The sequence below is a fragment of the Pseudorasbora parva genome, chromosome 19, assembly GCF_024679245.1.
Source record: "Pseudorasbora parva isolate DD20220531a chromosome 19, ASM2467924v1, whole genome shotgun sequence".
Lineage (NCBI taxonomy): Eukaryota > Metazoa > Chordata > Actinopteri > Cypriniformes > Gobionidae > Pseudorasbora > Pseudorasbora parva.
In genome coordinates, this window is record NC_090190.1 from 10652233 (window position 1) to 10667760 (window position 15528).

Consider the following 15528-nt stretch of genomic DNA (forward strand, 5'->3'; position numbering starts at 1 on the left):
GATAATAAATGTATACCATGTTATTCAATCGCATTCAACATTATTGCTATAGAAACTAGATATTTCTACTAACTCTTTCAGGAACTACTATCATGCCATATTCTCCCGGTTCATTTTAATTGTAACACACCAGCAGCGTCGAAGATGGCAGCGCCTGTAATGGACACATGTCATGTCTCTTGTTGTGCTAATCGCACTCCTAATGTTGTATCGTGGGGCAGAGGAGGTCTCATCGCATTTGGGACATGCAATTCAGTTGCCCTTTATAATCCACAGGTACCGTCTGAATGATTATTCACTTCATTTAACAATAGTTGAGCTGATGCCATTTGTAATATTATTATTATTACACATATGCACTTACACTTGCACATGTTCCGATTCTTTAATGCATTGATGTGCAAGCTTGAAACTCAGAGCCATGTAGGCGTACATTCTGATAAAGCAGTGTCCGGTGAACTGTCAAATAAAATCTCTGGCAGGTCACTGTGATTCTGTGACAGGCTTGTTTTAACCTGGTTTTATTTATTATTAATTGTCTTCAGGAAATAAGGATTGTCGAGTTGCTTAATAAACATACTGGAAGGGTGAATGCTGTCCAGTGGGTTCATAAACAAGATTGCAGTAAGTCTTTGACTTGAATCATCATTAATACATTATCTTTATGCTTATTGCTTAGACATTATTTTTCAACTTTCTGTTACTGTCAGACAATGAAAACAAAGGAACTTGTAGAAATGTAAGCTGTCTGTTTCTGTAGGTCCGGAAACCCAGCTGGTGTCTGGTGGGTCAGATAATAATGTTATTGTTTGGGAGAAGCAAGATGGGAAGGTATGTGTTTACAATAACAATACATTTACGCTTACAACATAACTGGGTCATTTTTTATGCAGAACATTTGAATTTTTATTTATGTATTATAAAATATAAAAATCATTTTGGCAATAACACTTAATTAATATAAACACAATTAATATGAACATAAAGTTTTACATAAATTCACTACTTTGTTTTGAACTGATATTGCCATGAAAAAAACCCCACAAGGGTGTGAAAGGGTCCGTGGAAAAGTCTAGAGAAGGAGATTTTTTTTTTAGATTAAAATAAATTGATACAATTCAGATTTTGTTTTAGCTATTAATTGTTAAAATAGATTAAATTAGTTTAGTTTAAAGTATAAATATATTTTTGAAGAATTTAAACAAATAAAAATGTGATTACAATTAAAAAAGTGAAAATATTTATATTTATATGTAAGATAATTTTATATATATATATATATATATATATATATATATATATATATATATATATATGCATACATGCAAATGTGGAAAGGTGCGTGTGTATATATATATTTATACACTGTACACACACACACACACACACACACACACACACACACACACACACACACACACACACACACACACACACACACACATACACACACACACATTATGTAAACATTTTGGATACAATTAATTGTGGTTAATCTATTGCCCGGCAGTTTTCAGTGTATACATTTTGTTTTTATAAAAGGATGATCATATTTGGGGGTTAGACTTTGTTCACAGGGTGCCCAGGAAATGCCACAATTATCTGTGGCAAAACAACCAAATTGTTCAATAATATAATTTTTTTTGATAAAATGACTTGCAACACAGGAATGACCCAGCTGTGTCAATTATAGATATTCTGCAAAGTAACATCATATTTGTAATATTCTGTTATGTTTATATGTAATAAAAGCTTAAATATATTAACACTAATAATTGCAAAGTAACAGCTCTGTGGATGTGGCTAGTGATGTGAATTGAGTTTGTCTCTCTTCTTGCTCAGTTCACAGCATGTGCAGTGTGTTCAGGACACTCTGGGCCTGTGTGTGCAGTGGACGCCATGTCTCTGTCCTCCTCTCACTTACTGGTGGCCTCAGCATCATCTGACTCCACTGTTAAACTCTGGACATGCACCTCTGATACAGGTAAGATAAGAAGTGCACTTTCAGTTCGTAAGAGTGTAGACTTAAAGTAGTCTACTCAATCTATTAAAGCAGTTTTTTTTAAATAAGTGTTTGAGGATTTTTCAAATTCTACAAGCCTGACATCTGCTGGGCGGTTCTAGTAATCAGTATTCAGTCCATATAGTTCAAAATCATTTGAATTGATTTGTTATCGTAGAGATAAAGTAGAATTTGCTATAGATGTCAGCAACCAAGAACAACAGAAATTAAATAGTACAACAAACATAAATATTACAAATATCTGTTTATATTTAAATGTCCCTTAACATTTAAAGGGATAGTTCACCCAAAAATGAATTAATTACTCACCCTATACACATGTTGTTCCAAACCCATAATACTTTTGTTCAGATATTTTTGATGAAATCTAAGACTTTTCTGTACCTCTATTGACACCTACGCAACTACCGGTATCACTTTGATGCTTCAAAAATTAATAAAGAGAATCCATAAAAAGTGAGCGCTTTTGTCCAAATTTTCTGAAGAGACACGATGGCGTTATATGATGAACAGATGGAATTTAGGCTTTTATTCACATACACATTCAGGAACTCAAACATCAGTTGTGGTAAACAGAAGCTCAAGCATGTCAATTCATGCTCAATTCATTCTTGTGCGTTACGCAGCACGTTTGAGCTTCAGCAAGAGGCTGCAGGTTTGGTTGAGCTTCTTTTTATGTTGGCTGATCAACGTTTATATGTGAATAAAAGCCTAAATTCACCCTGTAGCCCAAGACTGGTTTCCCACTGAAGCTAAGCAGGGCTGAGCCTGGTCAGTACCTGGATGGGTGACCAACTGGGAAAACCAGGTAGCTGCTGGTAGAGGTGTTATTGAGGCCAGCAGGGGGCGCTCACCTCAATATGGCTGCCTAGAAAAACGCTATATAAATGTAACAAGTTATTATTATAAAATTAAAGGGGTAGTTCACCCAAAAATGAAATTTGTCATTTAAGGACAACTCTGGGGAATTTTTAATTTAATCTTGATCATTATACCTTGAGTATAGTGAGTACAGTCTATACAAACAAAAAACAGATTGGTTCTTGCAACACGGAGCTATTATAGTTAATGCCCAGAGCCCCCACTAAAACGGCAGCTATGGGGGCATAAATGTAAAGGGTGTCTTTGTGCCTTTTAACACACAACACACAAATGATGCAATTAAAATGTCTTTCCAACATGAACCGGTCCCTTACATGACAACGAGATGCGTTTAGCCATTTAGCCATTGTTTAAAATCACCGGTTTTAGACGGCTAGCTGCAGTCTCGCGCTGAAGTCCCGTGGGAACGCAGTTGAAGAGGGAAAAGGTAAATATTCCAGTTGGGAAGAGCGTTGTGTGTGTGAAGCATGATCTCATTGCTCTGCTCATCGGCTCGTCGGTTCTCAGTATTGAACGTGTCGGAAAGAAACGGTTTTCGATTCTGTACTGCTGATCCGAGAACCGCTGCTCGTTCAGTTACTCACGCATGCTCAGTATCAGCTGCTCGTGAGTTCATCGGTTCATCACCAAAACATGTCTCAGTTCGGTGAACGGTTACAACATTAAACCAAGACATTAGTTTATTTTTATTCGGGGACTTTCACTCATGTCAGAAAGTGAGCAACTAAAGTAACTTGTGGGATCAGCGCTGATTTGAGAAACGATCCATTTAGAATGATTCAGTCCGATTTGGTGAACTGGTTCACCCGGTTCACTAAAAAGAACTGGTTAAAAAGAACGATTCGTTTGTGAACCGGACATCACTAGAGTGATGATCTGATCGGGCTCACAAGTGAAGAAGAAATGGTTCACGTTTGTGCCTTTCCGAATTTTGGCAACAGAATGTGAAAATTTGCAGCGAACGCTTTGACAAGGATGACTAACTCACACAGACACAACACAGCTGGGCTGTTTGAAGAAAAATGCCATTCCGTGGTCAAAGACGGGTGCAACCACTGGAGGTAAAGTAAACAATTTATCCTTACATTTGGGCACACACGGCTTGAGGAAAGATGTGCAGTAATAAAATAATCATGCTTTACACACACAACACTCTTCCCAACTGGACTATTTGCCTTTTTTTTCGGCTACAACTGCGTTCCCACGGGACTTCAGCGTGAGATACAGCTAGCCGTCTAAAACACTATTAAGGTGAATTTAAACAATGGCTAAGTGGCTTAACGCATCTAGTTGTCATGTAAGGGACCAGTTCATGTTGGACAGACATTTTAATTGCATTTTGTGTCTGTTAAGAGGCACAAAGACACCCTTTACGTTATGCCCCCATCACTGCCGTTTTAGCTGAGTGGGAGCTCTGGGCATTAACTGTAACAGCTCTGTGTTGCAAGGACCAATCTGGTTTGTTTGTTTTTCTATAGACTGTACTCACAAAGATATAACGATCAAGATAAACTTAAAAATTCGCCGGAGTTGTCCTTTAAATGATCTATTTAAAATATTAGGCAGCACATCTGTTTTCAACATTGAAAATAATAATTAGAAATGTTTCTTGAGCAGCAAATCAGCATATTACAATGATTTCTGAAGATTATGTGACACTGAACACTGGAGAAATGGCTTTGTCATCACAGGAATAAATTACATTTTAAAATACATTAAATATAAAACAAGTTATTTTGAATTCTAATAATATTTTACAGTATTAGTTCTGTATTTTTAATACATTTTTAATATATATTTGAATACAGCTATGGTGAGCATAAGAGACTTTTTAAAAAACGTTTGAATAATCGTGTATTTGTATGTATTTAATGCGTCTGTATCTAATAGATGTGAACATGTCATGTATTTAGTGACTTTAGACAAGTCGCGTTTACTTAAAAAGCAGAGGCTAATCATTAAGGACATTTGTTTTAACTTCTTTCTCTCTCCTAAAGAACAATGGAGATTAAGATTTAAAAATGAATTGTTCAAAACTTCAAAACTATGAATGAAATCTCATGCATAATGCATTATTTAATAGATCCTACTGGTTTCTTTCTGATGCCCATTCTGACTGTTCAGAAAGAGAGTGATATTTCAGTGACCAAAGTTTGTGATGAATTCTTTTCAGAGTGTGTGAAAGCCATATACGGTCGGGTAAAGGCAATATTTCTTCATTGTTTTGACACTTTTGAGTCACGCGATGATGATGATGAATTGCATCATTCCTTTGACATTCAATTGACAGTAATGTAATGAGCTGTCACACAGAAACCAAACTTCTTTTGAGTGCATTATTAGGTTTTCTGGGTAATTGGTCTTATATCGATACATTTTTGGTATTATTAATAACCTACTTAAAAATAAATAAGTTATTTTTTAATAAGGATTCATTACGAGTTAGACCGTGTGTGGTGTTTTTGTTCTCTTCATTAGCTGAATGCCTCCAGACCGTATCTTTTGGAAGCGGGTTCATGATGGATGTCTCCTTGGTGCTGTTGCCAGGCAGCAGAGGTAAGCTGCGCCTGCTGCTCCATGTTGATTTGCAGTCTTGTCCATCCCTATCACAGGTTAAAATCTCATTCTGTGCTTTAAATATGCCCCAGGGCGACGTTAGCCTACCTCTTACATTATTCACGTCTGGACTGTAGCTGTATTTTACCATGAATAGACTTAGTCACTTGTCTGCCTCATGTGAATGAGGATAATTACATCTGTTGCAGTTCCAGTACTCGCCTGTGGGGGAGATGACAGCAAAGTTCACCTGTACGTGCAGCTCAATGGACAGGTAATGCTGAGGTGTCTTCACTTTGTTAACAGGGTGAAATCTGTTTATATTTTGCATGTCATGTGAATGTGTGGATCTTATCTGTGGTTGTGTTTAGTTTCAGAGGCTTCTGACTCTGACAGGACATGAGGATTGGGTTCGATGTGTGGAGTGGGCAACTAAAGGTAGGACTTCTGAATGGAAAAATTTTGCTTGGGTAGAAAGTATTATATGCAGGCTGGTTAAAATAAAGCCTGTTTTAGGAAAATTCAGCCTTGCTAGGAATTAATTGTATTATAAAATATATTAAAATAGAAATGCTATTTCACAGTATTACTGTTTTTTTAATCAAATAAATGCAGTTTTCTAAACCATTTTAAAAACCATACCAACCCAAAACTTTTGACGTTAGTAAATGTCTGTCAGCTTTGAGGTAATCCTAGCTTTGATGATAAGATATTAACAGATAAACATTTACAATTTTACATCCTTCTGAGAAAACAAATATTGACTACTCCAACAGAATGTATTTGTAGACTGTCCCTCCTGTCCAGCTACCTACCAGAAGTTGATCAAATTGACTATTTAGTTGCTAACTAAAATATGTAAACCAAATCAATATTTTATTGGCTATTTATTAAAAAGATATGCGTCCCATCCAAATCAAAGACCCATTTAATACATATCATAAGATGGTAATAGTCCAAGGGTATAAAACACACTGTCCAAAGGCCCAGCATATGCGCGAAACATGCGCTTGCTGAAATATAGAAGGAGGAAGGCCTCACATACTGCTTTCATTTTTACTTCTGTTTCAACTGCTGAATGTGTAGATGGTGAGCTCTGGCTAGCCAGCTGTTCACAGGACTGTCTGATCAGAGTGTGGAGACTATTTGCCAAGACTACGGCTGAACCCGAACATCAGACTGACGCTATTCTCAAAATGAGGGAGAACGTCTTTCAGGTGTCTGGAGATGGTGAGGCTCGAGGCTTTTGATTGGATTTAGTTGTGATGACTTCGAGAAATTGGTTATTGTTGAGTTGAATTTGTAGAAGATTTTTGAAACCATATCTTGGACTTTAGATACTCAAAATCAAGGATTGCATATATTGCTTTGGTAATCGGGGTCCAAAAATTGACTTGCACAATGACTTGCAAATGATGGCTAGTAACAGTACAAAAATGTACTGGCTAGTAACTTTATTTCGTAAGTAAAGAAAACCATATGGATAATAATCTGTCCCTCGCTGATAAATAATGACATAGTGTATTACTGTCATAACTTATGTTTGATTCTTTCTCTATCTTTGTGATCTAGAATTTGCTGTGACTCTTGAAACGGTGTTGGCCGGACATGAAAACTGGGTTTATGGAATTCACTGGCAACCTCCATGTGCCAAAGGTATTCCTTGAATGTTTTAATTTGATTTGCTGTCTTAATTTCACTGTAATGTGCTGTGAAATTATTTACTTTTTTGACATTGTATTCTTTTGTTTGTATTACCTTTTTTGAATTTATCCTGTCCCTGCTTCTGTTTTGTTACTTATTGTCTCCCCCTGCAGGTGACTCAGTGGAACAGCCCCTGAAGCTGCTGTCTGCCTCAGTGGACAAGACCATGATCTTATGGGGGCCAGAGGAGGATTCAGGCATGTGGGTGGAGCTGGTAAAGTCACCTTGTTTACTACTTAATAAATACTGTCATTGGAAAAAAATAATACAAATAAAAGGTGGATTAGAGTACATTATGTAGTGATACACCTTTTAGAATCAGCTTTATTGCCAAGTAATGTAGGTTTACTATGAGCATAAATAAAAAAATATATGTAGAGGTTTGGACATCATGTGACCCATTCTGTTTACAACGCTATACTGTCAGGCAGGAACAGCCAGGAGCGAATATGAAAGGATGACGCCAGCATAAGTTTCAGTTTAATTCAAAACATATAGACCTGTACATAGCAAAACTTAACAGATTAAACATAATGCCCCCCTTTCAACATAATGCTTTTAATATGTATCTATAAAGGAATGGATAGCTTTTCTGTCAGGACACCTGTTGCACAAGCTGTGCGCAAGTTACAACTAGACTAGTTTTGACGTAAATGGGCACCTCTAAGTTACAACTATGCACTACTAAATTACTACTAATACTATTTTGCATTGCACAATGAAACTTAGAAACTTAGTTGAAGCCTAAAACTACGTATAAACTAAATATTTACGAAAGCCTCCGATCAGGTGTTACGTTAACGTATAGAATAAAATAGCAGACAGACTGAACTGCATCAATACGCTCTTGTTTACATGACAGAATTCAATTCTTTACACATTTATGATAATGCTGACATATAAACACGCTTGCATTTTATGATAGAAAACATGTGAATAGATTACTATGTTAGCGGTTAACATGAACCCGTCCAAAACAGCGTGTCAGTGTGTGCATGTCAAATAAAGTCTTAATCAATAAATGTCATTTTCTTTTTTTGATTCATTTATTTATTGATCCTTAATTTAGTTTTAAATAGCCTACAGTTTCTGATTTATATTTGTATATAAAAGCACTTATGTTGTTCATTATTAATCATATTTAATGGGAACTTATTTTTATCAGTTAGGTGAGGCAATTGTAGTGAGAATAAAGATTGTCATTCACGGCATTTCAACAACTACTATGATAAAATGATTTCCCCTTTGTTTTCCCCCACCCGTTCTGGCATCCTAGCATACACCAGTTGTCCACCATGCTGAAATAGTATGGTTTAAACAGTCTGGTTTAAAACTATTTTTTGACCTCTATAGCAGTGCCACAGTCGCTCTAGTGCTCCCCTGATTGCCTGCAAAAATGGCGAAGTTTAGGCTGCGTGATGTCAACCTCCGGAGCGCTGTGTACTGGAGCACTGTATTCAGTTGTGTTGCTATTTTGAGGCAACTGAAAACGACTGCTCTGACAACAAAAACCTGGTCTAAAAGCAATAGCGCAGTATTTTTATGTTATGTCATCTAGCCCCTTCATCAATGACCTCACTCCACTGTGTTTTTTAAAGTGTACAGATCAAGCTCCTGGAAAGAAATAGCCCCATCCTGAGGTCATTTCTGTCCTATACTTCATACAGTACTATGAAGCTCTAGAATCTGCAGCAGGGGCAGGAAGTTCCACTGTTATGTTATGCAGGGAAGAGAACATATATATGCCCATTGTCTACTAACTAACACACACACTGAGAATTTACCTATTGGTAAGCCCCTCCCCTTGAACGCAGATGAGCCAATAGCAGTTGAGCATCAGTTGCACAGGCACCGGAACTCGGACATCTTTAGGTTTCAGCACGTAGAGAAACATTGGAAAATCTAATGCTTTCATCAGTTTGATGGTGTTTCTGCTACAAAAATGGTAAAACGATGTTTCTTTGGGTATCCTTTTTTTGGGAGGATTTTTTTGTCATTGATGTGAACATGTTGTCATTCTCTAAGTTACGATTAAAGTTAGTGATAGGTAACTAACTGTTCTTACATAACGGTGTATATTAAATCAAAAAAATAAACAATGGTCTACATTTCAGTGCATCTCTCCATATTAGATGGTTACATGTAAATTAATTTAACCTAACCCTAACTGTGATACATGAACAGTGTTGATCCTGGATGTTATCATCTACGATCGTAATGAGGCTTCTTCACATATCCTTCTGTATCGTTTAGCTTGTTTTTGTAAACATTTTTGATATTTCTGTGAGTTTAAATATGTTTAAGGTCTACATTATCTGTCTTACAATAGTTGAGGGACTCCTATTTTGATTATAGTTTACGGGTAGTGAAAGGGAGAGCTCAGTTTATCGGAGTTGTTTCGCAGATAGATTTACCAGTTATAAACTGCACCCACGAAAAGGCACATGGTCTGTATATTGTTTATTGTTAGTTGTATGAGTGTTTTTGTGTAATTTCCTGTGTATGTTAATGATAATGCAACGGAGAGCGAGAGAGAGAGAGTGTTTGTGAATGAGAGGTTAATGCGTCACTTTGTTTGTTCCGCTCTTACGGTGATTTTTTTGGAGTGAAAACAAAAACAAAGTAATAAACCTCATAAACCATCAGTAAAGTTTGGTCATCATTCAGATGGGGTATACATTACATTTTGTGTCCAAAAACATCTTGGGATGAGGTTTTCACACTGACAGCTGTCATTGTAAAACATAGCAAATCCGTTTGTTTGTCCAAGTTAGCAACAGTAACTAAGGGAGGGCGGGGCTTACCAATAGGTCAATTGCACAGATAAGCTTGTTCTCTTCCATCTTTGTGAGGGACTGTAAATAATTGGTGAATTCCTCACAGAAGTACAATGGCGATACCTCAGATAACCTTAAATCTGGAAACATTTCTGTTGTAGTAAAATGTTTTGATTGGCATAGCCACACGTAGCAGATCTTTTGTGGTTGATTAATAAGAGGTTTTCACTTTGATCTTGGCATACAGACAAAGGTCTCTGGGATCAGATCAATGGCTTCTGATTCTGACACTTGGAGCGTTGTAGTATGAGGACGCATGTGTTTTGTCATACTAAGGCATGTCCAATTAAAAATGAAAGTCAGTGAGCTGTAGTTGTAAGAAGAAAGAGGTTGATTTCAGGACTTGTGTTGTGCCACCTGTCTTGGATGCAGTGCGGTTGTTCCACATCCATTATTTCCGCACTGCATGTGTCTTCTGTATTGAGTCGTAAAGGGCATACGATATGAGGTAGGTGTGAACTGGGTTATCAGATGGGGATGAGAGCCTTTGAACTGACAGATTCACAGAGACAAAGGAAATAAATGTGGGTTATCATACATCCTTTCTGATTACCACCCTTTGAGTCCCTATTTTTAAGTAACTGAATAGATATTATTTGTCCTCCTTAAAGGTGATTAATATTTGCATTTGTGCACTTAAAAAAAACAACCTGATAAGGTTGTGGCATATAGGCTCTTTCAAACTAAATGTAAAGATTTGTAAACAGATTTTGAATAGACACAATGGATTCCTGTGGAGTAATTCACAACAAGAGCGAAAATTTAGCTGATGACAAACTACAGTTTTCTGAGTGTGTATAATTATAACTTTTTGCAGACGATAAAACATGCCAGGTCAATAATATAAGCTTAATTATTTAAAAAAGGACTATATATAATTCATTATCATTTAACTTTTTCAAGACATTGGAGAAAGGTAGATTTCTGCAACAGTGCTGCTTGTCTTGCTTATATTTCTCAAAATAAATTCAATTGCACAAGGAAATCCAAACACCAACCTTTGTGCAAATCTACAAAATTAACATAATACATGTAAAAAGCCAGATGTTTTTATTGACGTCATCTGACTTCATTTACTGATTGTTTTTGCTGCTGATCTTTGATTAAATTCCACTATTCACATTAGCTTTGTTTAGGGCTGGGCGTAATGTTATTATATTCACGCACTAATGCTGAACTCACGTTTAGCCTTATGAATCTCTCATCTATACGGGAATTAAACTCTGAGTAAAGCATTCGTTTTTGTCCGGTAGTGATTACCTTTATCTTGTCAGATAAAGTGCAGGATAGCTGTCATTTAGCAAACACTCTTGTCCACAGTGACTTCACTGATAAAGTGAAGTATACTTTTTATATAGTATATACAAAGTTTATATTGATGAAATATGGTCTATTAATGTCTATATAGTGTATATTGTGTAAATGTAATATCTGCATAGCACAGTACTACTTAAAGTTATTGAAACTTTAGAGTGATAAAGAAAGATGCATGAAATCCCCCACTGCTCTTGACTAAATAAACTTGTCTTTGATAAGACTTTAATAAGTTTATATTTAGTAATACATTGAGTAAAGTAGCTTATATTTACATTTGATATTTCTGTAGTATTTCTTACTGTATTGTCTTTGTTTGTAATTAGCAAAATAAATAAAATAAAACAATAACTGTATCATGATATGTATCATTATCTTTAAATAAAATATATCATATTGTGAAATAAGATTTTGGTCTTATTGAGCACCGTTAGTTTTGTTGTAGTTTTGATTTCAATTTTTTCAATCTTGTTTTGGTGCGAAAAGGCTTGAACCTGTGCTAATTACTGGCAGTTTATGTTATCTAAAACTTGCCTCCATTGCAGTTATTGAGTGACTGCCAGTGCCCCACTAAGCAGAAAATGACCAACATTGCTTTGGCTAATTAACACATCTACAAAGAAGAGTCTCCTCCATAATGATTAGACTAATTGGTCAGATTTAGCGAAGAGCTAGTTTGCAGAGTAGTAGCCAGGCAAACCGCTGAGTAAAGTACACCTTCCTAATAAATCATGTTGCCAGTGAAGTGCAAACTGTTTTTGGTGGGTGGTGGTGGTGGGGGCTTAGTGTTGGGCTAATGGTTTATTTTCTCTAAAAGATAAGAAAGGAGAATGGCTGAGTTACCAAGATAGATCTTTAACCTCTAGACCTCATGACCCACACACACATTTCCTAGAATTGGCGTACTATTAAGCTGCTCTCAGTGTCCATCAGTTGCATTGCCCACTTTCAGCCTCATGAATCTCTCATCTATACAGTAATGAAACTATGAGTAAAGCATTTGTTTGTCCGGTAGCGATTACCTTTATCCTGTAAGATAAAGTGCAAGATAATCCAAGTAGTCATTTAGCAAACGCTTTTATCCACAGTGACTTGCAGTATACTTATTGAATCACCTTGGAACAGCCGGCACTAAGTACCTTTCAAAGGCATAACGCTGATATTTCATGAATTGTTTCTGGTGAGCTTCAAACTTACATGTACTTATTTCTCATTGGTTCTGTCCAAAGTGTTTTCATTTTTGCGTTTATTCGAATGTGTATTCTCTGGAAATCGAATCTGCGGCCTTGCTGTTGTTACCAACCCAGATCTTTAACTTGTAGGCCACATCGTTCACACGTGACCTGATGTAGTACTGAGGTGCTGTTCATTTCCAGAGTATCAACCTCAAGACTGTTTCCTTTTGTACCAATCCCATCCTAAACTCTGTGGTTGTGTTACAACACACATTATGCCACAGATCTATATCAGTGTTCCATCTCTAAACAAGAGTGATTGCACATTTTACCCATGAGATTTGGCCGTGATATACGAGTAGCCATGTGGATGGAATTCAAAATCAATCTGGTTAATGTTGCATCACTCTATCCAGAATGGCTCACAGAGATCTGTGTCATTCAAAGTGAAAGGCTCTCTTTATCACAGTCGTTAGTTCCGCCATATTCACTCCATAGGATACGCCTGTGAAGGGCATGTCAAATGTCTCTCTATTGCTGTATACTGGAACGTCGATAGCCCTTACCGTTTGGTGTTTTGTGGATTTGGTTTTGAATCCAGCCAACGTGGCTCTTTTCGAACTGTCCTGCATGTCTTGTGGCAGTGTTAAAAATCTCAACGTTAGATGGCTGATTTGTCCATCCAGTGTCGTCGTCTTGATGAAGAGCTTAAGCTAGTCATCTGATCTGGCAATATCTTTGAGACATGCTCTGCTGGGCATGACAAGTGGTGACACCCCTAAACGCCAGGGATCATCGCTGCTCTTAACAAGGCTGCTGGAAATGTCTTGTCCTGCTCAAGGTCAACAGGATACACCATTGTGATGGCTGTCAACTGAAATTTTCATACCTCCTTTTCACAGCTGAAAGTGTGATTTAGATAAAAGCAGTTATCTCTTCACCTCTCTGAGTGTGTATTGGCAATGCAGATGTTCAGATGTTGAGGCTGGAGCATCAGTCTTTGCTTGCACACAACCATAAATAAAAGTAGAGGCAGGTTATCGCTGATGGCATAATCATGACTAATTATCTTGTTTTATTCAATGTTACCACTTGCTCTGCTACACGACTCACTTCCCCTATTACCGTGAGACACTTGAGCAGCATTAAGCATGTTAGACACGGGCCAGGCAGAGGGCAAGCCGTGCTACCGTTTGCTGAAAAACAATTACAGTGCTTTGGTATTCATAGCCCAGCCCAGTCAGGGAGTTTACAACGATTCATTCTTTATGTGACCATTTTGTCTCCAAGCTTTCCGAGGCTCATATTTGATTTAATGTGCGCGTGATTACGTTCAACATCACATTAATGCATTCAAAGGAAGCAAACACGATTTATTTCTCATTTAATATTCTCCTCTTTGCATACATTGTGCTTTTCGCTTGTCGGCCTGATTAATTGGTGTCCTCAGACTGTTACTTAACAGAGATGGAGCACAGCTGTAGACTCTCAACCCAGATTGCTCAGGATTCATGACTGCTAATTAGCTGCCTGCTTGACCAGCCGGCTTATCGGTGGCAGTGACACCAGGAAAGGCCTCTCTTATCCAACACTCACCATCAAGAACATGAAGGAGGACACTGAGTGTAGTTCCCAGGTTTTTGTTTTCCTATAAAGTTGTGATCTGGGATTGAATTTTAAACAGCCCAGGCAATTAACTTATAACAGCTGCAAAATTATGCTATTCTCTCCGTATAATCAAAGGAACAAATAACCCCCAAAAAAAGGTTTATAACTACTTTAGACAGGATTTCAGAGTGGATGACAGTCTACGATATCACCATGACTTGACATTAACTCCCACCAACCTTACCTGCCAAATGCTGTTGGATTTCATCAGTGGCGAGTAGAATTTTATATATAATATCTGTAGTCTTTCAAAGAGGTTTATAAAATAAACTAAGTTCAATGTAGTGTTTTTCGATACATATATTAAAATATCTTAAATCTTTAAATTAATCTTTAATCTTTCAGTACTCAGTTGTCATAGAACAATATCATCTCCTTACTTGTTTCATTTGTTCCAGATGAATATTGTTGGGGTTTACAGGGCTTGAATTTCGCATTGGGATTGCGCATATTGCATGTATTTTTTACTTTATTCTTGCAGCATTACTCACTTGAGCTCACACCCAAAGAAAGCACACATACAATGTAGTTTTTGCACTTAAACAATTAAAAACAGACACAAATTTTTAAAAATACCAGTCAAATCATTGTGCTTGAATGGGTTTGGGGCTAAACTCTGAAGGACAGCGGCCCTCCAGGACCGAGATTGGGGACCCCTGGTATAATGCGTCAGGTCTCAAAAGTTACATCAGCCTAATATACCTGCTGTCAAATTAGGAGATAATATTAAAAATATCTAATGGGCAGTTTTTCCTCATGGTAATGGTATCAGTCAAAATTTTGGCCAGGGAAAATGCTAAATGGTTACTAGTGACTTTGAAAAACCACTAGCCCTATGCTAGTAAAAAAACAAGTTTTGTTGTTACCTACAGTTTAATAACTTGGTGTTTTGCAAAACATTATTTCCAATGAACTTTCTTGAATGTTGTGTGTTTGGAAGTACAGCTCTCAACCTGAAGTTAGAAGCATGGTTTCTTGTTAGTGTGATGTGTATGACTGAATAGATTATGCTCTTGAGCAAAATAAGCACAATCTATATCATTCATTCCATATACACAAATTTCATTCACATTTTAGTTTGTCAAGAGAATGAAAATGGCCCTTTTTGAATATGTGCTCTAGTAACCTGAGGGAACACTAGAATATGTCATATGGGGAATCTTTGATTAAATCAAACATCTGTAAATAAGGTAAAACAATGGAGAACAAAAATAGCGAAGTAATAGTTTGGGTAACCAAAATGTTTGGGTTCTTCAAGGGGTGACCAGTTCACCATTGTGTCGTTGAACTGTTTAACCCTAGGTTTTTCCAGAGATATTGTATAGAGTTTTTTTGGATAGAAGAAATAAAAATCAATCCGTTTCATTGA

The 15528-nt window shown here is 36.9% G+C and overlaps 1 protein-coding gene across 2 annotated transcripts in view; it reads left to right on the forward strand.

Annotated features, from left to right (window-relative positions):
* Positions 1-29: 29 nt before the first annotated feature.
* Positions 30-15528, forward strand: part of elp2 (elongator acetyltransferase complex subunit 2) — a 26227-nt gene continuing 10728 nt past the window's right edge. For both annotated transcript variants that reach the window (XM_067426745.1, XM_067426746.1), the window contains exons 1-10: positions 30-276; positions 546-624; positions 761-831; positions 1843-1984; positions 5384-5461; positions 5671-5735; positions 5833-5899; positions 6548-6691; positions 7034-7117; positions 7279-7379. In XM_067426745.1, coding sequence (XP_067282846.1) covers positions 145-276; positions 546-624; positions 761-831; positions 1843-1984; positions 5384-5461; positions 5671-5735; positions 5833-5899; positions 6548-6691; positions 7034-7117; positions 7279-7379 — 963 coding nt within the window. In that variant the 5' untranslated portion in view covers positions 30-144. The remainder of the gene's footprint in view (positions 277-545; positions 625-760; positions 832-1842; positions 1985-5383; positions 5462-5670; positions 5736-5832; positions 5900-6547; positions 6692-7033; positions 7118-7278; positions 7380-15528) is intronic.